The sequence below is a fragment of the Taudactylus pleione genome, unplaced genomic scaffold (genome assembly GCF_031769625.1).
Source record: "Taudactylus pleione unplaced genomic scaffold, aTauple2 ptg000065l, whole genome shotgun sequence".
NCBI classification, from domain to species: domain Eukaryota; kingdom Metazoa; phylum Chordata; class Amphibia; order Anura; family Myobatrachidae; genus Taudactylus; species Taudactylus pleione.
Genome location: NW_028284467.1, coordinates 16,441,010 through 16,467,609, shown reverse-complemented (window position 1 = coordinate 16,467,609; position 26,600 = coordinate 16,441,010). Strand labels below are relative to the sequence as shown.

General features: G+C 44.7%; 1 protein-coding gene across 3 annotated transcripts in view; it reads right to left on the bottom strand.

The window, feature by feature from the left end:
- RAPGEF3 (Rap guanine nucleotide exchange factor 3) overlaps positions 1–26,600 on the bottom strand; it is a 131,552-nt gene that overhangs the window by 9,778 nt on the left and 95,174 nt on the right. For all 3 annotated transcript variants that reach the window (XM_088465990.1, XM_088465997.1, XM_088466004.1), the window contains 10 exons: positions 25,190–25,226; positions 24,316–24,397; positions 20,972–21,118; positions 20,231–20,328; positions 19,662–19,787; positions 16,052–16,233; positions 6,511–6,601; positions 5,335–5,385; positions 4,348–4,435; positions 2,731–2,795 (listed from right to left, as the gene is read on the bottom strand). In XM_088465990.1, coding sequence (XP_088322116.1) covers positions 2,731–2,795; positions 4,348–4,435; positions 5,335–5,385; positions 6,511–6,601; positions 16,052–16,233; positions 19,662–19,787; positions 20,231–20,328; positions 20,972–21,118; positions 24,316–24,397; positions 25,190–25,226 — 967 coding nt within the window. The remainder of the gene's footprint in view (positions 1–2,730; positions 2,796–4,347; positions 4,436–5,334; positions 5,386–6,510; positions 6,602–16,051; positions 16,234–19,661; positions 19,788–20,230; positions 20,329–20,971; positions 21,119–24,315; positions 24,398–25,189; positions 25,227–26,600) is intronic.

The following is a 26,600-nucleotide window of genomic DNA, read 5'->3' as shown; positions in this document are numbered from 1 at the left end:
CCTCAGTGTCCTGAAAAATGCCGTTGTACACAATGTCCACTTAACCACGGACATGTGGACAAGTGGAACAGGGCAGACTAAGGACTATATGACTGTGACAGCCCACTGGGTAGATGTATCACCTTACGCAGCAACAGCAGCAGCGTCACCAGTAGCAGCATCTCAGAAATGCCAGCTCGTTACAAGGCAGGCTACGCTGTGTATCACCGGTTTCAGTAAGAGGCACACCGCCGACAACCTCTTAGAGAAACTGAGGGAAATCATCGCCCAGTGGCTTACCCCACTTAGACTCTCCTGGGGATTTGTGATATCTGACAACGCCACCAATATTGTGCGGGCATTACATCTGGGCAAATTCCAGCACGTCCCATGTTTTGCTCACACAATAAACTTGGTGGTGCAGAATTTTCTGAAAAGCGACAGGGGCGTGCAGGAGACGCTTTGGGTGGCCCGAAAAATTTCTGGCCACTTTCGCCGTTCAGCGACTGCGTGCCGAAGACTGGAGCACCAGCAAACACTCTTGAACCTGCCCCGCCATCACCTGAAGCAAGAGGTTGTGACGCGGTGGAACTCAACCCTCTATATGCTTCAGAGGATGGAGGAGCAGCAAAAGGCCATACAAGCCTATACATCCACCTATGACATAGGCAAAGGAGGGGGTATGCACCTGACTCAAGCGCAGTGGAGAATGATTTCCGTGTTGTGCAAGGTTCTCCAGCCCTTCGAACTTGCCACACGTGAAGTCAGTTCAGACACAGCCAGCTTGAGTCAGGTCATTCCCCTCATCAGGCTTTTGCAGAAGCAGCTGGAGAAAGTGAAGGAGGAGCTAAGACGGAGCGATTCCGCTCGGCATGTGGGACTTGTGGATGAAGCCCTTCATTCGCTTTGCGAGGATTCCAGGGTGGTCAATCTGTTGAAATCAGACCACTACATTTTGGCCACCGTGCTTGATCCTAGGTTTAAAGCCTATGTGGTGTCTCTCTTTCCGGCCGACACAAGCCTGCAGAGGTGCAAAGACCTGCTGGTGAACACACTGTCAGCTGAAGCGGAACGTGACACGTCAACGGCTCCTTCTTCATTTTCTCCCGCAACTGGGGCTGCCAGGAAAAAACTTAGGTATCCTAAGCAACCCGCTGGCGGTGATGCAGGGCAGGCAGGACCAAGTTTGGACATCTGGTCCGGACTGAAGGACCTGGCAACAATTTCTGACATGTCTACTGTCACTGCATATGATACTGTCACCATTGACAGAATGGTGCAGGATTACATCGGTGACAGCATCCAAGTAGGCATGTCAGACAGTCCATACCTGTACTGGCAGGAAAAAGAGGCAATTTGGAGGCCCCTGTACAAGCTGGCTCTATTTTACCTGAGTTGCCCCCCCTCCAGTGTGTACTCCGAAAGAGTGTTTAGTGCAGCCGGGAACCTTGTCAGCGAAAGGCGTAGGAGGTTGCTTCCACAGAATGTGGAGAAGATGATGTTCATCAAAATGAATTATTAGCTCTTCCAGGGAGACCAGCCTCCAGAAGGTACAGAGGGACCTGTGGTGGTGGATTCAAGTGGGGACGAGTTAATACTTTGTGAGGATGAGGATGTACACACTGAAGAGGGTGAGGAATCGGTGGATGAGGAGGATGAGGATGACATCTTGCCTCCGTAGAGCCAGTTTGTGCAGGGACACATTAATTGCCAGCTTGTTTTGTGGGGGCCCAAACGAACCAATCATTTCAGCCACAGTTGTGTGGCAGACCCTGGCGCTGAAATGATTGATTTGTTAAAGTGTGCATGTCCTGTTTATACAACATAAGGGTGGGTGGGAGGGCCCAAGGACAATTCCATCTTGCACTTCTTTTTTTTCTTTGCATTATGTACAGTTTGGGGCCTAGTTTTTCTAACTGCCATCCTGTCTGCCACTGCAGTGTCACTCCTAGATGGGTCACGTGTTTGTGCCGCCCACTCGTGTCGCTTAGCATAGTCATCCAGCTACCTCGGTGCAACCTTTTGGACATAAAAACACTATTGTGAGGTGTGAGGTGTTCAGAATAGACTGGAAATTAGTGGAAATTAAGGTTATTGAGGTTAATAATAGCATAGGAGCAGAGAAACCAACAAATTCTGTGATTTTAGCTGTTTTTATGCTTTTTTTTAAAAAAATACAGATCCAAAACACAAAACCCAGAACCCAAAACACGGAAGGGTGGTTTTGGCAAAACCAATCCAGATCCAAAACACGAAGAAAGATCCAGATCCAAAACCAAAACACAAAACACGAAAAGTGGCCGGTGCACACCCCTAATATATATACACACATACATATACACACAAATAAATATAATATTTTATTATTTAACCACATTACACCTAGCGGGGATTACTGCTGGTGACAACAGTGTCATCACCAATAAGAACTGTTTAATGTATAGGATAAAATGAAAAGCAGAAAAAGTCTCATAACTAGCGAAGACATTCTCTTTCCCCTCTGATAAATCAGCCCGATAGTGCTACATGTAAGCAAAGTTAGGCATCTTAGTTATGGTTAGATTTACTGAAACTTTTTTAAATAGTTAAGTGGATTTATTGCCCATACTGTAATCCAGTCAGATTCTAGTTATTTTCTAGAATGTACTAGTTACATGACATCTAAAATCTGAGGGGTTAATATGGGCAAAATATCCACTTTTCCCTTTTTAGAAGTTCTAATAAATATTATTAACTTAATGATTAACTCACCATCTTCTCAAAGTTTACTAGGTTATCCAGTGTACTTCTGTTGCCCTCATGGATGAAAGTCAGATCTAAAAAACAAAGAACAGTAGCTAACTTCACTTATATAATTTAATATACTTACAAATACTGTAAATTATTGAAGTTTGAGAGCACATGTACTATAAAATATAGGTAAGCCTTCAATACCGGAATACAGGAAAGATAACACTACTTATGTAACACTATGGGGTACATTCAATTGGACGTGAGGTTTAGCGAGGCTAAAACCTCACGCCCCTCACAGCCAATTTCGGAATCCCGCGGGTATGCGTGCTCCCGATACCCGCAGGATACAATTAAAAAAACAGTGGATTGATGAAAACCCTGCACTGCGTAATAAAAAAAAAAAAACACTTGCCTGCCCGGGTCTCCGTGGCTCCCAGTGGCTTTCCCTCTCTCGTCTTACTGGAGAGGGGGCTGCTGGGAGTCCCAGGGGCTGATGGGAGGAGCAAGGGCTGCTGGGAGATGTAGTTCTCCCCGCGCCCATTCCGGGGGGGCCACACCGCATTGGGGGTCACACACACACACTTACATACTTACCCTGCTGCAGAAGAGCCGGCTCCCGACGCTGGATGCAGAAGAAGATACAGAAGACAGTGCTTCGAAAGGTGAGTAATTAAGGACTAATTAAGCTAATTGGATACTTCCAATTGCTTAATTAGTCTTCAGGGGGGGTGCCGCGGGGGTGTCAGAGCAAGTCTCGGTGATTTTTCCTTAAATCATCGATTTTAGGAAAAATCACAATTGCTCAGGAGGTGTGTGAAAAAAACCACACCCCTAATAGAATAGCAAAAAACCTGCACAGGGTGTGTTTGAAAAATGACAGGAGCTGATTGGCTGGTACTTTAGCTCTGTCCACTTTATCTCCATCCAAGGCTTAGTACATAGACTCCATCATTGCTTATATTTCAAAAGTACAGAAAATGGAATTTATTCCTCTAAAACTTTGCTTTTATGACCAGGACATTTTATACTTTTAAATTTACCTATTTCAGATGAGAAAAAGGGGGAATTTAGATTTTCTTTTATACAATGTGAGAAAAAAATATCAACATATGTATAAAAATTAACATATAAAGTCATACAAACATGACCACAAAAGAATTAGAAGTGAGCAACGCTTCCAAATTTACAATTATATAGTACATCACTTTCACAAAATGGAGTCTCCCATCATGTTCTCATTATACTGTCCTTGGTAGCAGCATTCAAACTCCAGTATATACTGGTGGAAGAGCTTGCCTTGCTCCTCCGAGTACGCTCCCATGTTCTCCTTGAATTTCTCAAGATCAGCATTAAGAATATGGACTTTGAGGGACATCTTGCACCTACAGCTGGTATCCCTGACCCTATGGCAGGAAAACCACTGATAATGTGATCTGGCTGGTAGTTAACGGATTCTCTTCTACCTTTTATCTGCTCTTCCCAAGGTTCATGTCTGTACCTGAGGCAGAAACCTAACAACAAGGGGATTCTCTCCATTGCCCATCTAGTTCCCCTTGTACACCAATGTGCAATGCTTGTCCATGTTCCAGTAACACTCTTATTCATGCTAATACTACCATTATTTATGTCATATACCTTTCAGGATAAGAGGTAGGAATGGGATGAGGGGAGGACTGAGCTTGGCCACAGCCAGCCTGTAAGATCTGTGATTCCAAGAAGGGTCCTGCAAAGATGAACAAAGTTTTTAAAATAAAAATAAACTAACTTTCCGAATGGTAATCACCGCCTTTTAGAAAGACTGCGACAAAAGCAAATGTCTTAAAAAATAAATATATAGGCAGCAGGAAAATCCAGTGTAACATTAGTATCGTACTAAAATTTCAGCTTGCCCTAGACATCATATGGGGAAATGCTAGCGTTTTATAAAACTCACCTCTTTCCAGAAGCTTAGCGAAATTCTGAGCCACCTTATTTAACCTTCCAGGGTATTCTATCCAATTACCATCCCTCTGCCAGTACATGAACACGTATAATTTATTCTCTCTGTTCTCTTAATCAATCTGCTGACCTCCCAATCCACCACGTAGTCCCAGTAGGCACCTTTCCACTTGCAATGTGGCTCTACCAATGTACAATATTTGGCACTTAACCTCATGTATCAAACTACTATTTTCCTATAGATTATATAACCTTTCCAGTCACTATACTGCAACATTCATTCCTAATCAGATGGAGCCAGGAACCTTGTAGATAAAAGTAGCATCACTTACATATGTAGTATTATAATTAGATCAGTAATCTCTACTCATTTGGAAACTTCTAATTGTAACATAATTGTCCTGTGTATGTAAGACACAGATACTCAAGGTTGCAGAGAAGAAATTCGGGTCTCAGTCCATTGGCTTATTGGAGACTTTGTTGGCAGTAACAAGAAAAGTCAGTACTGCGAGCACAGGAAATGTTTATAATCAAGCTCCGGGGACATGAGGTCAGAGCCAAGGTCCCCAGATGTCACCATTACCTCAGTTATGTTCCACCACTGCTGTCCCCCTAAAGGCAGATGCAGACTCCGCTATTTTGTAACTCCACCCACCCCCATGCATTGCCCCTGCAGATTCTTACCATAAGTCTTTCAAAGATGGAGTATAATTTCCGGGTCTTGTTTGGCAATCTCTAAAATAAACAACAAAATCAGTTATCAGTTTCTTTCTTGTACATAAAATGTGAATATTACCATTCAGCCAAAGTCATATTTAGACTTACAGAGAGCTAAAGAAGATTCATGTAAAAGAGATAAATACAGAGGTAAAGAGTTAAAATAATGTTAATAAAAGCAGATGTTTAAAACTGTTGGCAGGATGCATCAACACAAAAATGTGGTCAAACCTCCAAAAATGGCATTTTCATCATTTTGTCTGCATTTCCCATATGCACCAAGCTCCAGAAAGATAAATTTTTAAGGAGCTTGGACCCGATAGATGGCTCTGCCTAATAGAAGTCTCTGGGAATCTTTTTGGAGATTTCCCTGAGTGGGATCCAATCAGGGATCCTCCCAGTGTCCCCGGCAGCTAGCGTATGCGCTGGCTCAGTCACACAGGAGAAGAAGGACTCCCGGGTCATAAACCTGGAAGTTCCCACACCGCAAAGGACAGCGCTTATCTGGAGAGTTATCCTTTGCTCAAGTCTACACGCATATGGCGTTACTAATCGCAGCTATGCATGTGATCAGTGACGGAATGCATTGCATCCAAAATGTGATGCTTGATGCTTCATGCCCTGTATAAGGTATTTAAAATACCGGAAACTTCTTTATATAGGATAAATGGGAATTTTGTTATATTTGCCACATATGCCGACCTGGCCCTTGCCTTGGGCTACATTGCTCAAGTGATCTCGTTTAGTGATTTTTTTTTTCCATGTCATTTTTTTTTACAATTTTGTCATTGTAATTCACTGAATTCTCTCAGTAATAGGCAAATGGACAAAAAGCATGGATATGTGAGTACACCACTACTAATTTAGGAAACATTCACCCATGTGACTTCCAATACTGGTTCTCTATATGTCTGATGTGTAAGATGACATAGGAGACGACCCCTTCCTTCTATGATATGAATTGTGCATGTCTCTGTAACGAACCTGTATATCACTCATTTCCTCTATGAAACATCTTTATCACCAATTACTTCTCCCATATTATGCCATATTTTCACATATATGATCTGCTGAGGCATTATTCTATCAAAATATAGCACCATGAAAATGAATAAAAATAATATTGCCAGTGGATTGCCTCACCTGCCATGTCCTGGACAAGCGGCTGACTGCCGTGTTACTGAGGCCAAACATCACAGCAAAGAAAGAATTCAGATTCTTCTGTTCCTTAAGGCTGAAATAAAACAACAGGATTACAGTAAAATGAAACCTCGCAACTATCATCCAAGGTAACAGTGTCGAGATAAGAAATTTTAATGCTGGCCATACACCCAGTGGCGTAACTAGGGCAGGGCGGGCGGGGTTCGTGCCCTGGGCGCCGTTGCACCGGCGGTGCGGGGGGGGCGCCGCCGGCCACGGTACCGGCCCGCCCGCCTTAGTTAACCCGTGTAGCGCTGACCGCAGTGAGTGCGGTCAGCGCTACACATTTACACAGGACCGGCGCTAGGCTCCCAGCGCCGGTCCTGTGCTGCACGCCTGAGCCCGTTCCCTCCCCCTGAGCACTTGCCCAATAGCGCCAGGAGGCGGGCTCAGGCTGTGCATAACACACGCATCGCCGCCAGCGCTGGCGGCGATGCGTGTGTTAAACAGCAGCCAATGAGAGTCAGATAGACTCTCATTGACTGCTGCAGCACGCACTGCAAGAGCTGGACTTCAGTGGGTAATGGGACTGACATCATGACGTCTGTCCCATAATGCTGAGCGCAACGCCCGGGCGGGAGCGGCGTCGAGAGCAGGAGCAGGACCAGGACCAGGAGCAGAGATTCAGGTAAGTATATTTTTATATATATATATATATATTTTTTTTTTAACCTATCTGCACAACGGGGGAGGGGGGTGGCTACTACTGGGGGGACCTCTACTGGGGGAGGGGTGGCTACTACTGGGGGGACCTCTACTGGGGGAGGGGTGGCTACTACTGGGGGCACCATTGGGAGGACCTACTCTACTGGGGACTACTACTTGGGGGGGAACTACCACTGGGGGCATTATAAAAGGGGCCTACTAGAGGCACTGCACTCGGGGGACCACTACTGGGGGAAGTAATAGGAAGGGCCACTACAGGGGGCACTGGATAGGGGGGATCACTACAGGGTGCCTGCATAAGGGGACCACTACTGGGAAAACTGCATGGGGGGGGGGGACTACTGCTGGGTCACTATATAAAGGGCACTGCATAGGGGGGGGGGACTACTACTGGGGGCACTATATAAAGGGCACTGCATAAGGGGATACTGCTACTGGGTGCACTGCATTGTGGGGACTGCTACTGGGGGCACTGCATAAGGGGGAACACTACGTGGGGCACTGCATTTGGGGGGCCACTACTGGGGGTACTGAGTAAGGGGAACTAATTGGGGGCTGTATAAGCGGGACCACTACTGGGGATACTGTATAAGGGGCACTACTATGGGCCTGCATAAGAGGGACCACAACTGCATACTGGGGGTACTGTATAAGGGGTACTACTGGGGTTAAGGTGCATATGGATAGGAATGTTCAGCGTGAAAATAAAGGGGTGTGTCATGCTGACACGCCCCATTTTTAAGTGACCACGCCCATTTTTTCCCACATATCGGTATGTTAGTGCGGGGGGACTCCGTTTTCAAATTTGCCCTGGGCTCCAAATACCCCAGTTACGCCACTGCATACACCTGCACGATTTTGGGCCGATTGCCCGATTTTCGACTAGTCATAAGATGGATCTTGTGAAAATCGTGTATTTTTTTAGTAAGATACAATCCGATGCGCGCTCCCGCAGCTCCTATAATCGGATCTTATGATCAGATGTGCAGCACATCTTGTCCATCGTATCGTGTGCAGATTGTGCCATTTATTTTGTTCATGCCATCCGTCGTGCGGAAATTCAAGTCATTTCAATGACTGTTTCCCAATGAGCGCGTGAAGCACAGGATCGATCATACGACAGATCCTGTGCTAAGAAAAACAACAAATATGCTGCCAGGACTGCCAGGGAGCTCCGGGGAGTCGGATGGTGAATCGTGTGTAAATGCTGGTCATGTAGGTGTATGGCCACCATAAGACTGACAATCCTTCAGGCATTCTCAGATGGTTGAGACTGGTAATGTTTACCTATGAGCAGTCCATTCAAGAGGACAAGCAACACAACACAAAATTACAAATGTGAAATGCTATACTGAATATAGTATACTGTACAACATAAATCATCAAAAAAGAAAAAAAAAACTTTACTAACATACAGATAAAGTTATGGTGCATGACATTGCATTTACATTTGCTATGTTAGACAACTTGTTTATGTTTTTTCAATTGAGTGTTTTTATTAAATTTTTGTAACACAGGGCCTGATTCAGCATGGATCGCAAATGTGATCGCAGCTGCATAATCGCACGCAATGCAGCTGCGAAAATCTGCTAAGGCCTGCAACAGCTCAGCCAGCATAGAGACGCCCACTACCGTTTTCTCACATCTGTAATACCTTGCAATCAGGGCCGTTTCTAGGAGCAGGCGACCCGTGCAATCGCACGGGCGCGCTGCCTCCTACCCCTGCTGCAGAAACAGCCTGTTAACTGCCGGGCGCCCGCTGAGATTCAGTTACCAGCGGGTGCCCGGCAGAGCAGCTGGAGACGGAGATGGAGACGGAGGCTCCTGCTTCCGGCTTCCGGCTCCTACAATGTGCACTATGGGAGGACGTCATGACGTCTTTCCCATAGTGCAGAGAGAGGAGCAGCCGAGCAGAGCGGACGCCAGAGCGGGGCTGAAGGTAAGTATTACTGGTTTTTTTTTTTTTGTGTGCAGGCAGCCTGGACAATACTTGGGGGGAGGCGCTACCACTGGGGGCACCCGGGCACTACTACTGGGGGCACTTCTGCTGGGGGAGCCACCACTACTGGGGGCACCTGGGCACAGCTACTAGGGACATTACTCTGGGGGCACTTCTACTGGGGGAGACACCACTACTGGGGGCACCCGGGCACTACTACTAGGGTAATTACAAGGGGGGCACTTCTACTGGGGAGACACTACTACTGGGGGCAACCGGGCACTACTACTAGGGACATTATAAGGGGGGCACTTCTACTGGAGGAGGCACTACCACTGGGGGCACCCGGGCACTACTACTGGGGACATTACTCGGGGGCACTTCTACTGGGGTTATTGCTTAGGAGGCACCACTACTGGGTGCATTACTCAGGGGCCAGGGGCACTTCTACTGGGGGCACTACTACTTGGGGCTTTTCTACTTGGGGCACTACTACAAAGGGAGCATTACTATTGGGGGCACTAATACAGGGGCATTAATACTGGGGAATTTATAAAGGGGACACTACTACAGGGGGCATTACTATTGGGGGCAATACAACTGGGGACACTACTACTGGGGCACTACAACAGGGACCATTATTATTGGGGGCATTACTGATGGGGGCATGACTACAGGGGACATGACTACAGGGGGCACTACTAATGGGGGCTCTGCATAAGTTACACTACCACTGTGGGCACTGCATAAGGGGCATAAATACAGGGGACACTGCATATGGGGACAACTACAGGGGGCACTGCATAATGGGCACTTTTGCCTAAGAGCCAGTGGGGGGGGGGAGCCTAAGACCTGTCGGGATGGAATGGCAAGGGAGGGGGCTGGAATGAAGTGTGTATTATGTTAATCATGTTTTTTCAATGTGTTTTATGTGGTTCTGGATTTAATAATGTATTTGAGGTGGATGTGGTTTTAAAATGTAGTTTATGTGCCTCTGGCTTTTCCAATATATTTTATGTGGAAGTGGTTTGTTGCAGTGTATTTTATGTGGATCTGGCTGGGCTCGCTCCCAACGCGACTAAAACCGGGTGTGATGCAAGGTCATACTTCTGCAAATGTTACACCAAAGGCATGCACACAGAAATGCGGCGTGGGCTTGTGACAGCAAGGCCACACCCCATTTTTTGAGCGCGCACCTCCGGCGAGTGCATGCTCTCTATCTTTTGTTTAGCTACATATATTTTTCAGCGCTTTGCCTCTGACAGGTTAGACACCCCTGTACTCAGTAGTCACGGTGGCTGTCATTCTGTGGTCTTAATAGATCACGCTCCCTTACTGTGATACCACACCCCCTCACGATGACGCCACGCCCACTCCACAATATTACTGCTTCGAGGGGGGGGGGCGCATTTTGACTGCTCGCACTGGGAGCCTTAGACCCTAGAAACTGCCCTGCTTGCAATCCTGCGTATACATTGGTATCATCGAATACATCAGCAGGTCTGACCCATCACTGAAATTGGAAATCTCGTCGCACGCAGAAGGCTCTCAAGATGCGTGTGCCATAGCAGCCAGTGGCTAATTTATGCATGCCCATGCAACAGCATTCACATGGACTGGCACACCTGGGTTTCTCTGACCACTCCCCTGTCACCACCACCACACGCTCACGGCCTGTCACTCACTCTGCAATGGATTCCCATCTGTGTGCGTAATCGCTGTGTGATTGCAGCGCACTCACAGTGCGGTGCATACGCATGCACAGTCATGAACAATCGGCCGATCTGTGTACCTAGTTGCATTGTGTACGCTGCTGAATCAGGCCCACAGTGCAAAACATAAAAAGAGAAAGAAATAGAAAAAAATACATAATAATAGGACACAAAAATGTATCCATAAATAACATACAAACTCTAGAAGAGTTCAAGTTAAACGGGAAACAACAAACAAAATATAAGCAACCAAGACAAGACAAAATTTAAACATAGTAAAATGAGTGGATTATTGAAACCAGATAGAATAACAGACACAAATATTATACAGAAAGCCAAATGGGATGACAGGTGGCACCCATGGGTGAAACTAAGGGCCTGATTCAAAGTTATACGCTATTGCGCAGCTGTGCAATAATATGCTAATGTGGTAAGATGCACAATGTCCAAGTGGGTAGAAGGACCTGTGATGTCAAGGGGAGGGGCAAGGCAGGCGAGATTGCAGTCCCACACGGATCTAGCATCAACAGTCCTTTCACAGTGGGGGAGGGGTTCTCTATTTCTGCCTGTGGCCTGGGGCTACCAGCAGGTTCATCATCAGTTAGAGGATCCGGACGTGACATTGAATGACGACGGAAGTGCGTTTTCATGCCCTGATATTTTGTCTCAACTGTATTATCCGGCCACCAATACAAGAAATTTGTACCTTCGCGGGCTTGCTTTGCTCGCCATGCTTCAGGCGTGATGGTTCGCTTTGCTCGCCACAGGTTACTACTCCCACTCTATGTCCACGTGCATAATAACTGATGTTGTCAGGGCCCTGTGGCTGAAGAGGATCTAGCCGCAACCGTTCCAGCAGGGGGGTCTTCAGCCGGCTATCATAGTCGGGATTCAATTCACTGCGGTAGCTCCTCTGACAGTGACTGACCCCTGTCCCTCTATTGCAGTCTCCACTGTCCCGGTCCGCTGACATCCACTTCCTCGCTGGTCCGCTCTGTACCCCGATGGTTACATCACTGGGCTGCTTCACAGGTAAGCTCCCATCTGTGTTCCCCTTTCTCTTTCTGGCGGCCTTCTTTTATATGCATATCCGCTGGTGGATATGCCTCTGCTCCCCATGTCCTGCTTCCTGACTGGGAGGTAGTTGAAATCCAGACAGCCGGGATGCAGGTGCTCACAATGCCGATGCCGGAATCCCGACACCAGTCGGAATCCTGACGCCGGAATCCCAACGGTAAGCAGTGGAGTTAATGGGAGGAAAGGGTTAGGCACTAGGGGGGGGGGAGGGTTAGGCACTGAGGGGGGAGGGTTAGGTTTAGCGTGTGAGGGGGGAGGGTTAGGGGTAAAGTTAGGATACTTACCAAAAGGTGTAGTTATCCTAACCCTGTCGGGATGCCGGCATTGGAATTCTGACCTCCGAGATCCTGAGCACCAGCATCCTGTACCCAACGCTCCTGACTGGCCCTGGGTCGAAAGAGCCGACCAGCCCCCTGGGGACTCCTGCCTTAAAAAACAACCACCAATACCCAGGAATGGGGGGCAATTTTCGCAGGCTCCCCTGTCACTACCTGACCAAGGCAGACTTTTCCCCTAGCGAGCTGTGTGTCTGCCAACTGACAGGCTCATGCAGAGTTCAGATATACCCTACTATAGGGCTTAATGAGACAGCACTTAATCTAAAAATAAACTACAGGGGCTACACCCTATGTATATCTATAAATCTCATCCACTACCAAGAGACAGTGGTGACAGTGGTTTTGGTTTGTGTACAACTCTGAATCAGACTCTAAGAAAAAAAGGCTCCAGGTCCAAGGTAAATGGAAAGTTTTCCAAAGGGAAATGTCTAAAACGAATGGTGCTAATAAAGGAACCAATATCAATTAATTAAAAGTGTCTATAATCCACGTAAAAAAATGACGTATATACAGCAGCAGTATATAAGTCGAGCTGTGGTTGCTCTACAAAAATTGAGAAGAACTAATAATACTATATCATTACTGTGCTAGTAAGAATAATTATTACTAGGACAAATGCTGATTTAAATGTTTTTTACTTATAAAATCGGAACTATAAAGACACTATGGGCCTGATTCAGACCCACTCGCGAGCGGCTGTCCGCTCGCAAGTGGGTCGATGGTCTGCACTGAGCATGCGCACGACGGAGGGAGCTCCGTCGTGCGCATGCGCCAGACACGACGAGCGAAGGACTTTCCTTCGCTTGTTGTGTCCGATCAAAGGGGGCGTGCTGTCAATGTTGATTGACAGCACGCCCCCTTTGGTGGGCGTGCCGGGGGCGTGCCTCCCTGACGGGGGCGTTCCCACGGGAACGCCTCCCGTCAGAAGCCGGCCCACTGACATCACTAGTGATGTCAGTGGGAGTGATTTTGGCTCTGATAGAGCCAAAATCACTCCGGAGCTTGCGGTTGAAAACCTCAACCGCAGGCTCCGGCTCGCAATTTCGATGGTCGCGATGGTCACGACCATCGCGGCCATCAAAATGCACGCTCGTATAGCCTGTGGGTGGTGACCCACAGCTATACGAGCGTCCAGGAGGACGCTCCATGAAAATGGAGCCCGGCCCTCATGCAGAGCGTGCGCTCTGCTCAGAGCGTACGGCTCTGAATGAGGGCCTATGTTTGGAACCATTGTGCAATGTATCTAGCAAGAAGGTTCAAATATTGTACCATTATAGAAATGGTAAATGTACTATTTTTTTATGTGAAACTCCTTAGCAGCTTGGGACCTGAATCCAGGTGTATCATCAACACACCTGAGTCCGCTAAAGTTAATGAAAGGAACCATCCAATTGGATTTTGGACCTGGGGGACATATAGTCAAATAATCAGGGTAGCTTTACTTTTTTCAAAAAACCTCTGATTGTTAGAGGCAAAATGCGTCAGTGCATCCCGATATTTCCGGTCCCCCCTAGTGATTCCAGCAGCCTTGGATATCTATTGTAGAAATGGTATACACTGGATGCTTTGGCTGTTTAACGCATAACAGTCCTTTTCCCCACTGGTACCATAAACCTTCTGCAGCCGCTGCACGCTCCGGTCTCCAGCTGATGAGCTGTCAGTACACTGTGAGTACATACAGTATAAGAGACGGTACTCTCTATAAGCCGGACCACTGCTAGACAGACAATACATAACCACGACGGGGTCATTATTCATGGACTTGACCCAACAAGCATAACACTGTGGGCACGCTGCTGAGAATCTCTATATATTTATGTCATTTGGGACTTTGGGGGTCAGTCAGACCCGCTCGCGAGCTAATTTTGCTCGCTAGCGGGTCGATGTTGTGATACTGCGCATGCGCACGATGGAGGGAGCTCCATCGTGCGCATGCGCGAGACCCGGCGAGCGACGAGAAATACGTCGCTCGGGGTCTCGCACCAAATGGGGCGTGCTGTCGATGATGACTGACAGCACGCCCCCTTTGGTGGGCGTGGAGGCGTGGCGGCCAGACGGAGGGAACGCCTACCGTCTGAGTCCGGCCCCACTGACATCAGTAATGATGTCAGTGGGAGTGACTTTGGCTCTGATAGAGCCAAAATCACTCCTGGGCTTGCGGCAGGGTCTCGTCGCAAGCCCGATGGTCGCGATGGTCTTTGACCATCATCATGGACGCTCACTATAGCTGTGGGTGGTAACCCACAGCTATGCGAGCGTCCATGAGGACGCTCCAAAAAAGGTAGGAGGGCCCTGATTCAGAGCGAGCGCTCTGGTCAGAGCGTTCAGCTCTGAATCAGGCCCTTTGTGGATACAGCTGATTATAGCCATATGGCGAGTGACATTTTTTTCCAGAATCTGTTTCAACATTAAAGAAATTTGTCCTAGGAATAATAAATGCTGCTATAAATCTATTTGGGACATTATTCCAGTAATATGAATAATTAGATTTGACCTTATAATGCTTTTTAGTATTGTAATTATCTTGTTCTTACTGTTACATTACCATTTAACGTGATTAAATGTTAGTTATTATAAACTAAGGGCCTGATTCAGAGCCACTCGCTAAATGCGATTGCTCGAACGATGTGTATGCAAATTGCTTAGGCAGTGCAATCGCACAGCAATGCATTAGCACGCCCACTATTTCTTAGAGAGCGATCACATAGTGTATGCAGACACCCACCAGCCTGTTTTAAGACACCCACTTGTGCACGTCATGTCCAGGAAGTGTATGCAACCATCGGTACATCGGGTAACATCGGATGCTATCGCAGCGCTTGAGGTTGACCATACCCTGCCGCAAGCACTTCAGTGTAAAAACAAGCCAGGTGACATGTAATATGAAGCTGTCTTATAATTATGCACACCTTTAGAACACCGTTGAGATGCTCAGGCACGCCTATATTTGCACCTCCACTCCCCCGTTTATAATGGCCAGCCCGTTACCACCTAGAAACAGCTTCTCCTGTCACTCACTCTGCTGGGCTGTCTATGCGCAGCGACGAATGCATTGTGAACTTTCGCTAAGTATTGCGCACGCGCACTGCGATACATACACATGCCCACAATGCATACACACTGCATACCATCGGCAGCAGTGAGCGTTTGCATCTTAGCGAGCAGGTCTGAAAGAGCTACTAAGTTCTGACTGGTATTTATTTCTGCCATCTTTCAAACATACAGTATATATAATATTTTTTATTCTTACTAGCGCAGTAGTGATATAGTATTATTAGTTTTCCAAATTGACCAGACGTTATCAAAGATAAATTGTGGTTTAAGTTCAGTTTAGCTATGTCCACACAGGACTTGACTCAGATATGTACGGAGTTCAGATATTTTCGTAGTTGGGCGATTATCGGCATCACGGTCACACTGCGCATGCTCTAAGGTACCTTAGGGATTGCACTCGCAGTGAGAATGTCTTTGCAAATTGATTGACAGTCAGGGACTGATTAGCGGCAGTAACGGGGTGTGGCTTCTCTAGTTGAATTTTGGACTGTGCTGAAGCCTCACCTCCGGAGCCGCCACTGCCCACTGGTACCAACTATACTCTTCTTTCCTATATTACAGGCAGCACCCAGTCAAGTACCAAATGGGTCATTCAAAATTATGTTACAGCAGTCATATTGGTGTTACATTGGTGCACTATGTATTAGACCTTTCTGTGTAGAAGCCCTTTATTGCATTTATAGAGAAAGACAACTTACTGTGCTGCCAGCTTGATGAATTTGCGCAGGAGCAGTGCCCTTCTCTCATCCTCCTGGCATAGACATACTTCAGTAGCCACCCAGAATTGCACCTCATTAAAGCGCTTTATAAACCTCTCCAAATTAGCTGTAGTGGTGTAACGGAACCTCTGCTTCCCGAATGTGTGATAAAGCAGCTCCACCTGAGCAAACAGATAGGGAACTGTATAACCAGTGGACTTCACATCTGGAGTACTGGGCAATACATGACAGTGGCAATGCAGCTAAGTGATTCTTATGGAGATGATTGTCTAAGACATGCAAGAGAGTTTCTCAAGAGCAGGAGAAGAAGATTTCCACAATGGGATTCTCTGTTGTATGAATTAAAGTGCCAAGATCAACCATCCTGGCATACAGTTCTCCACAATTATGTTGATGCATAGATAGATACGGTATATGTCCTTATGTAAGAACAGTATGTACATTTAGAGCCGTATTCAATTTGAGCCGAGCCTACTTTGCCTGTTTTGTAGGCGGAAAAGTATCGCACGCGTGCCCGCTTTACCCCGTATTCAATTTGAAAGTATGCGAAAACGGGACCCGGCGAAACTTGAACCGGCGGAAAGTACTGTCAGATTTGGGGAAAATCAGCCTGACACCTCCCAAAAGATGCTCTGACATGGGGGATCACTATGGTACCCCCAGATTTGGCTTGCTGAAAGTATTTGGTGTTTTTAAACGGGCTCAATAGTTGCTAAATAGCGTTTTTCTATACATGGTGCAGAATAGTATTCAGGAGTATTTTTTCCAGAAAATAACTTAGCCCAGCAAATTTGGGGTACTTGAAAATGGGGGTCAGCATATTTAAAAGTTGCTAAAGTGAAGTTGAAAAAATCATGAAAAATCCACCTGCCGCAAGCCCCTGCAATAAAAAAAACACATGGGGCATACTTTGGGACCCCCCGAGAGTCAAGTTTGCTAGTTTTTAACTTTGTACCCCAACTTTTTTTTTCACCCCCTTTTCCAAAGTAATTTTTTGCAGTGTCCTTAAGTGTTTTTTTTTATTTTTTTGACACAGTTTACCTTTGGGGTACTGTCTGAAGGCTGCAGAGGGGGTTCCCGCAACGTTGCACCGCAAAACCCCAATTCTGCACTTTTTTCCGCCTGCTATTCATAGGCGAAACTTTTCCGCCTATTACATTGCATTGACTTTCCGCCTAGGCGGAAAGTCTTTCAAATTGAATACGGGGTAAAAGAAAAACAGGCGAAAATGACGTCATCGGCGAAAAAGTATCGCGTTTCCGGACTTTTCGCCTCAAATTGAATACGGGCCATAGTCATACAGTGTGTATTATATACAGAAAACAGGAGAAGGGGATTGCATAGTCAGTGTTGTGTAAAATCAGAAACAAAGAACTCCAGTTATGACTATGTGCTATATTCAGGGACGATCATATGAAGGCAATTACTGTACCATGGCTAATGTTCGTTTTCCTTTTCCTAAACAGCAGTAAATGTGTAACTATGGATAACAGCACATTTATGTACCAGATTTCATGAGTGACTGTACTGCTCAGCATCCTCTCTATTTCCGGCTCTTATTTTCTTGTTTCCGGGCTAGCAACAGTAACATTTATTAAGGATGGGCAAGAAATGTGCACAAATTATACCTTTGCTGGATTGAACGTATCTTGCATACACAAGAATGGGTGATGATGAGCTGCATGCATTACAGTCACATCTGCACTTGTGACTGAAGGTGCGGCGATGGAACCGTGTGCTATATAGAGTTATACGGAAGCATAAATACGCCTCTTTGCAGATGTATCATTTGCACACAGTATATGCTGGTGCAAGTGCACACTGGTGATAATGACAAGTATTAAACCAAGTAGGTGCAGGTGCATCTTATCCATAAGCAAGGATGCATACACTCTCCATAGGGGGGAATATACACACTTATTTCCCTACATGCAGTGCAGGAGCATATAAGGACAATTTTCATCAAGCTCTGCACTAGGACCTTGATGAACATGTTATGACAGAGATGCACCAAATTGCCCCTGGACGGCACCATGTGTAATACGCTTGTATGTCCTGTGTACTGGAAAATCATTTTAAATGTTGGTACTAGGGTGAGGTGTTAGATTGGGTGAAGAACTATCAGTATGTAGTGACCTAGCCTATGGAGCATTTGCTTGTAAATACAATAACCCTCTGGGACATACAGTACATTGTCATATAGCCCAATTTATGAGCATTTTGTAGTTACAGTTATGCCCTCTGCTTTCTGTGCTACTAGCAATATGATACATATTCAACACCTGTATAAAAGTTATATGGCTTTGGAGCAACTCAAAAGTAAATTCCAGCAAAAGAATGTGTTAATTATTCCAATTTGGAGATGTTAAGCACTGTGGATATTGATTAGGCGTTGGTTGCAGGGAGAGTGTAGACGGCATGCATGCATAACATATTTGTATCCTAACACTCGATCCCCGATGGTATCCCTTGTGTTAATATAAAGGGTCCTCTTGGGATTAGAAGCATAAGCTATTTATCCGATCTTCGTGCATTCAGTCCGGCACTGGCAATGAGTGACTGTACTACTCAGCATTCTCTCGTAACGATCTGAGTAAGCCGCCGACGGGCCAGAGAGGCGGAGAAACGCGTCACACTGCCCATTTGTGGAGAGGCTGAAAGACTAACAGGTTGCTATCTGTGGAGACTCCCCAATACCTATCTTTGGTCCCAACGAGACCTATCGTGGTCGGCTATTGCCAGTGCTGGACTGAATGCACGAAGATACCATCGGGGATCGAGTGTTGGGATACAAATATGTTATGCATGCATGCCGTCTACACTCTCCCTGCAACCCACGACAAATCAAAATCCACAGTGCTTAACATCTCCAAATTGGAATAATTAACACATTCTTTTGCTGGAATTGCTACAAAAAAATTGAAACATTGTTATATGCACTTACATGCTACAAAAGGATAAAAGTTTTAAAATATCCTTTTAAACGGAGTAATTTCTGGACATTTATCTTGTATTTATTTTTATTTTATACATTTTTCATCATATTATTATTTTTTTATTTTTCTGCTTATGATATTTATATGTATTACATGCTGGCCATTTAGAGATGTTTTTGTCTATTTTATGTTATTCAGTATATGCTATTGTTTTTATTGATGCATTAGTAGTTTTTTAATATAATATTATTTCATTATTTCTAAGTAAAGATATAATTTTATTGACTAGCACCTCACTATCTTTTTTCTACTCTGAGATTTGTAGTTCTTCAACAGCCATATGTTGCCTAAGTCATTTTATAGTACAGCGATGTCAGTACAACAAGTAGATGTAAGTTAATTTTACCATTCTATTTGTAGCCTCTTAAATGTGTTTATATTTTTACTATAATTACAAAGAAAGTGAAATCCCAGTTATTGCATCAGCTTTAGTTTAATGTATATAATTTATTGTAGTTATTCTTTATACTATGTATACAGTACAGTAAAGGCTATAGTAAACTAAATTAATCTCGGGCAATTAAGTGTGGGAACAACATTCACATGCGTGACTGATAACATTTCAATAACATGTAAATATCTCAGTGCAGTACCTGGTGGATGGTGGTAAACAGGTTCCAGTCATGTTCTGTCATATGATGTGCAAGGTCTTTGGAGCTGATGAGAGCCAGGATATCGTAACTACTGGTGCTTGGTCCCATTTGCTCAGGAAGAGGATTCTTTCAGGACATGAAACACAAAGCAGAAAGCGATGCATCTTAGCTTGATTGTAACAGGTAAAACCATAAATACGGTTTTTATTAGGCCTGCTAACAAATCTGATCTGCTGCTTAAAGCCGTCTGTATGAGTATGTGGTCATTGGTCAACCACACTGCATTCAGTCTTAGGGGTATATTTACTAAAGTGAGAGTTTTTAGAAAGTGGAGATGTTGCCCATATCAACCAATCAGATACTACTTAACATTTAATTAGCACCTTCTAGAAGATCATATCTAGAATCTGATTGGTCGCTATGGGCAATATCTCCACTTCTAAAAACTCTCACTTTAGTATATTTACCCCTGAGTGTTAAACAAATGCAATATCTGGAATTTGGCCTTCCACCAGTGTGATCATTCAGAATACGGTGCTGGAGGGAAGTCATTGTTTGCTGGCACTCACCAGAGTGGACAGTTCATGAGCACCACAGATGAAAAGCCTTTCATTGACCCCCAGGGAGGTGAAGATGCTGATATCCTCATGTTTCAGACATACTTGCTCTGCCGCAGAGAAAATAATGTATCGGTAAATTATAGAGATATGCAGAATGAAACATATTTAAATTCATCATCATGGAGGTATGGATGTGTATGATATGTTGTCAGTCATCATGTCGACATTCGTCGTGTAGACAGTGATGAAATATCGACATGTTAGATTGCTGACATATCGTCCAAGGTGGCCTCTACACAGCCCCAGTATTCCGACATGTTGCATGACAACATTTTAACAATGTCGGCATCATATCTGTTGACATTATGAATGTTGTCATTGTTGACCTGTTGACCACATCCCGGAGGGGACATCTGTGCTACATTAGTTACACCTGGTACTTATGTGTGTTTGAACTTGAAACTTTGCCTTATATTTGGTGAAATGTGCCTACAAGTGCGGTTCTCCACCAAAGTGTAATTGGAAGGCACGAGGTGCGACCTATAGGACAGCTCAGAGTTGGTTCAAAATAAATAAACATGCAGAGCTGGGCAATGCTGTCATTGTATTCATAGAGATGACAGGCGTCAGTATTTCGACGCCTATCTCAAGTCCCGTGTTGGACTTTCAGCATCGGGATTCAGACCGGCGGCATGCCGTCCCCCGGTCTGATAACTACTTCCTATAGGTTATACCATTATTTTCACTCACCTCCATTTGAGTTCACTTTAACCAAGACTTTGTCTCTGTCGCTGCCATTCTTAGTGGCTAGGGACAATATCACCTCCTGCACAGTGGCATTGACCGCAAATATAGTGGTGATACAGGAATGGTCCGGTAGATATATATCATAAGGCACTAGAAGGATACAAATTAGATTAAAAAAAAAAAAACACACATTAGCTTAGAAACAAAATCAAGTGAAGGTATAAATTGTGGGGATAAGCGCAGGGCTTGTGTCCTGATTTTCCATTGATAGTCCCTATGTTATGCATTAACTTGGAATTAATATTTTTGCAAACTGGAGACTACTAGGTGATCACAATTATGAGGAATGGGTTTAGTATGTCTGGGTCTGATGGGCTGTGCACACTACATCTTTTGTAACAAAGGGCCTGATTCAGTGATGGGCGCTAATGCGATCGCAGCTCCAATTTCGCATGGAACGCAGCAGCAAAAATAGGCTAATAGTTCCGATACCTTACCAGGGCATAGAGACGCCCACCGCTGCCTTCTCATGTGCATCCGACGTCAGGTACCAGCGTAAATATAGGTAACATCGATGCACATCAACCAGCCACGCAGCCCTTGCAGCAGGTGTGACCTGTCTTAAATACAGCAGCTGTCCTAACACACAGAGGGGGTCATTCAGACCCGGTCATTAGCGCCGATGCGCTCGGACCGGGTCGATGGCCCCCCACAGAGCATGCGCACAACGGCGACGGCGCCGTCGTGCACATGCGTGAGACCCGCTACGACCGACAGCGCCGGTCGTAGCGGGTCTCGATCCAAAGGGGGCGAGCTGTCGGTGTTGATTGACAGCTCGCCCCGTTTGGAAGGCGGGCCGGGGGGGTGGCAGCCCAAACGGAGGCGTTCCCAGTGGAGAGCTTCCGGCTCAGACAGAGCCGAAAGCTCTCCGGGGCTTACAACAAGGGAGACCCTACCCTAGGGTCTCGTCGTAAGCCCCGATGGTCTATGACCATCGCGACCATCACCTTAGGCGGTTGTAAGGCTGTGGGTGTTAACCCACAGCCTTACCACCGCAAAGGAGGACGTCTTGAAAATTCAAGAGGTCCTCCCCTCATTCAGACCGACCGCACGCTCTGTGCGACCGGCTCTGAATGAGGTCCAGAGGGCTCCCACACTGCGTATGAGATTGTTTCTAACCACCCCGTTACCTCCCCCAAACGCTGTCTACCTATCACTTTGCGAATGGGTCCTCTGTGCGTGCGGAATTGCAAGACAATCACTGCGCATGCGCCGTGAAACTTTGCCGCATGTGCAATAGCAAAAACACACTCATTCTGCTTAAAAAAATCGGCATTGCGTACACCTTTGAATCAGGACAAGAGTGGAAAGGTACCAAATATACACCTCTCTATGTACGATAATACATCATGGAACATGGAAGCACTTACTCTAGGATTCACTGAGGATTTAAGGGTCACAATAAGACAAAATATATATATATTTTCTGATTGTATTTCTGTTACTTTGTAATTGCCTTTATACATTTATATATTTGTATACAATTGTGGTTTTATTTCTCTCGGGCAGAGTTGCATTGAATGTTACTGTAAGGACACAGAATGCTGTCATTGTTGTCTGATTACGACAGTTTGAATGATTTCCCATGGATAATAATTAAAGCAAACATAAAAACCCATTATTATAGAATTTAAGATTTACTTTGTATCCCAATTCATTTTAACTAAAATAAAAATTGTCTTTCCATGTGTCCCTTGGAGATTTCTTCTATACCCCCCTTCTAGAACAAGGATCGGTATTTCAATTTAGAAACAGCAGATACAGGATTGAAACCAGTAATAAGTAACAGTAATCGTGACATTCAGGTTTGTTTACTGACCAATGAAACAACCCAGCAATGTAAATTATTTAGTTGAAGACCAGTACATTGTGCAAATGCCTGTAGACTTTCCATGGTGCGTAGGCAATAAAAAACACAAATTTTTGTGTATACAGGATAATACTGTGTATCTGCAATCTCCTATGGTGCCAAACATTATTACGCATCATTCACACAATATGCTGAAAAGAAAATTCCCTGTACATTGACTATATCCCTTTTCTCTGTCCTTTGCACACGAAACCCCATAATCTATTTTTTAGCAGCGTGGTAGACTATTTGCGTCTCATTCTCACTGCAGTGTGTGGCCCCAAAAGGGATTTTTTTTTCAGAAATTTGACTCCTAAGGGCGTGAAAAGGGCAAAAATGTTTCCTCCCCCTGTGCAGTGTCCTGTCTGACTGTCTCATTGTGGCTGTAGCACAGGTCATATTCAAACACCAACTGTCACCCCAAGTGCTGACAAACATCACTGGCAGTTGGTGTGGCTCCTCCTATTTGAATAGTGAGGGAAGGGTTGGGGGTAAAGGTACAATATTGGATGCAGGGTTATGGTGTAAGGATACATTATTGGTAGCAGGGTTAGGGGATAAAGGTACATTATTAGGTTAAGTGTTGAGGGATAATGACAGTATTGGCTGCAGGGTTAGGGGGATAAGGACACAGTATTGGGTGCAGGGTTAGGGGGATAAGGACACAGTATTGGGTGCAGGGTTAGGGGGGCAACCATATAGTAGTGGGTTCAGGGTTAGGGCTAAGTGTACGGTATGGATTGTAGTTTTAGAGACACTCTGTGTTATTACAGAGATGAGAGAGGTAATGTGTTACTACAGAGGTGAGAGAGGGGAATGTCAAATGTGTTACTACGGGGTGAAGGAAGGCAATGTGTTACCACATGGGTGAGGGAGGGGAATATGTTACTATTGGTGTTAACAGGGTTAATGTGTTCCTCCAGAGGTGAGGGAGGGGAATAAGTTACAACAGGTGTGACTGAGGGTAATGTTTTACTACAGGTGTGAGGGAGGGTAATGTGTTACTACAGGTGTGAGGGAGGGATTGTATTTCAACATAGGTGAGGGAGGGGAATGTCGAATGTGTTACGACCTGAGGGCGAGGGAGGGAAATGTATTACTACAGAGATGAGTGAGGATAATGTGTTATTACAGGGGTGAGGGAGTGGAATGTGTTAGTACACAGGTGAGGGAGGGTAATGTCTTACTATAGCAGTGATGCATTACTATAGAGGTGAAGGATTAATGTGTTACTGGAGTAGTGAGATGAAAATGGAAACGGTAAATATCTAAGGTCTACCCGGGTGAAACCAGGTACATCAGCTAGTATAATTAATATTACTTGACAAGGAAATATTCTAGTATTGCAAAGCAAAGTGCATTTCCTACATCTGATAGATTTGTTTATGAGTTGAATGATAACACATTAATTACTTCAATGACTAAAATACTACTGCACCTTTATTGTGGGCTCGAATCGTGTACGAGTTATTAGGATGATCCTCATCTAGACTGGAAAGAAGGTTCCCATAGTTATAAACCTATTGACAGAAAACATATATTGTATTAAGTGCTGACTCTTCAACACACATCATTACATGATGTAACCATGGTGCGCCATCTTGTTCCGGTGAATGAGTGCCACATAGTTTTGGGAGACCCTACGATATGCTGCATTATATTCTGCTGTCACCGCTTAATACAAGTACCGCTACCCATACTATACTTGCCTACTCTCGCGGAAGTTGTGGGAGGCTGCCGATTTTTCGGGTATTCCCATGCACCTCCAAAAGAATAGGAGGAGCTCCCGCATCCCACACACTTCCTAGTGAAGTGGGCAGGATTTCGAGATAATAAGTAGAGTCTCTGGTCCATAGGATGGGTCCAAAATTACACAAGTTGCGTCATTTGGTTCCGTCCCCATTTTGCCCCGGCGGGGGTGTGATCTAATGACGTGGAGAGCCCAGTCCCGCACCCAAAGCTGTCAGCTGCATCTCCTCCCTGGGCTTCTACCGGAGAGGAGATGAGTAAAGTCAGTAAGTATGACTGGCTAATGACCTGTAAGCTCCGCACAAGCTCTGCTCCATCCAAAAGTCTGTATGTGCACAACTGTGAGTACGGCTGAACAATCACATTAGTGCTTCATAAATCACCCCACTGGTTAAGTACTGGGCTGTTCCGTGAGAGATCCGCTGGTGGACTATTACTTTGCTATTACCATCATCACTAGGTAAAAACACATATTCAACAATATTGTGGAACATAACATTTTTGTCTTCAAAGTTGGTTGTCTTAGTAAGAATGTAGATATGAAAACTGGTGATTTAACATACCTTAATTTGAGGGGAGTGTCCACTACTGATCTCCATTCTATAAAGACACCAACAATATAGTTTCCATATTAAAAAATAATGTCAACACATACAGTACAGTAGTCTATCTCTACGGAAGCTGAGTGTCCCAAAATACCTAAACCTCAACGCGTCATGCGTGCAGCGACAAGTCGCAGCGGTGGCAACAATGAAGCAGGAGACATCTGTAACTACTACTGAGGATATGCTCTACAGCAATTAATAACACAGGTCTGCGAAATTTAAGGTATTGAAAGCTTTTATATTCTTAATTATTCTCCTGTGTACATCAAGAAATAGTATATTAATACCACATTACATTTACCTATAAGGGGGTTACATACATTTTTATGAAAAATCAATAAGTTTAATTGTTTTTGACATATTTATTGTGAAATACGAAGAAGTGTAGATTATATCACTGTGTTTTTGTCTTAATTACTTAATAAAATAACAATAAAATCAAACAATAGAACCAAAATCATAATTATTGAAAAAATTGTTAATATCTTGGGTTTTTTTTGTCTTCAAACTTCGTTTTGTCGCTTTTCGCTTATAAGATTTTTCTGTGTCATCTCTGTGTATCATCCAGCAGTAGTCAGCCATCATGCTGACGTCCCAACGATCCTGGTATCTTCTTTCTACATCTTTAACATCTTGGTGGAACCGTTCACCCTGTTCTTCACTGTAGTCTCCGAGGTTATTCGAGAAATGCTCAATATGGGAATTAAAAAAATTTAACTTTAAACTCATATTGCAGCCAAGGTTTCTGTAACTATTAAGCATCTCCCTGCCAATTTCTTTGTAGTTTGGATCCTTGACATTGAAATCACTTGCTTGAACGAAGTCTACGCTGAAAGTTCCACAATATTCATTACACGCCAAAATGTTCATCTTTTATTAACTTTCTAATGTCAGGGCCTGTAAAAATGCCTTCCTTCAGTTTAGCATCGGATAGGTTAGGGAATTTGGTGCAAAGATATTGAAAGTTTCTCCATCATTAGGCAGTGCTTTTACAAATTGTTTCATCAGTCCTAATTTTATATGTGTACTGTATAAATACTGTGTGTGTAGTGTGTACTGTGTGTGTTTATGTGGTGGTAGGCAGGGGTTAAAATGAGCCGGCACAGTGCAAAACTGTGTTGCATCTGTTGTATTTGGTTCCACCTTCGCCAACTCACCTTGTAGTTGTAGTGTGTGTGTGTAATGTTCATTTACATAGTATGGGGTTTAGGCCCTTTGTAAATTTCAGCTCGTGGCTCTTAATCTGGCACTAGGCAGGGAGAAGTTTTATAACGAGAACTGAATTGCAACCGACTGAATTCATTTAAAACAATGTTTTATAATAAATGTAGACAGAATAAATGTATTACTTTAAAGAATATGAAGAAAA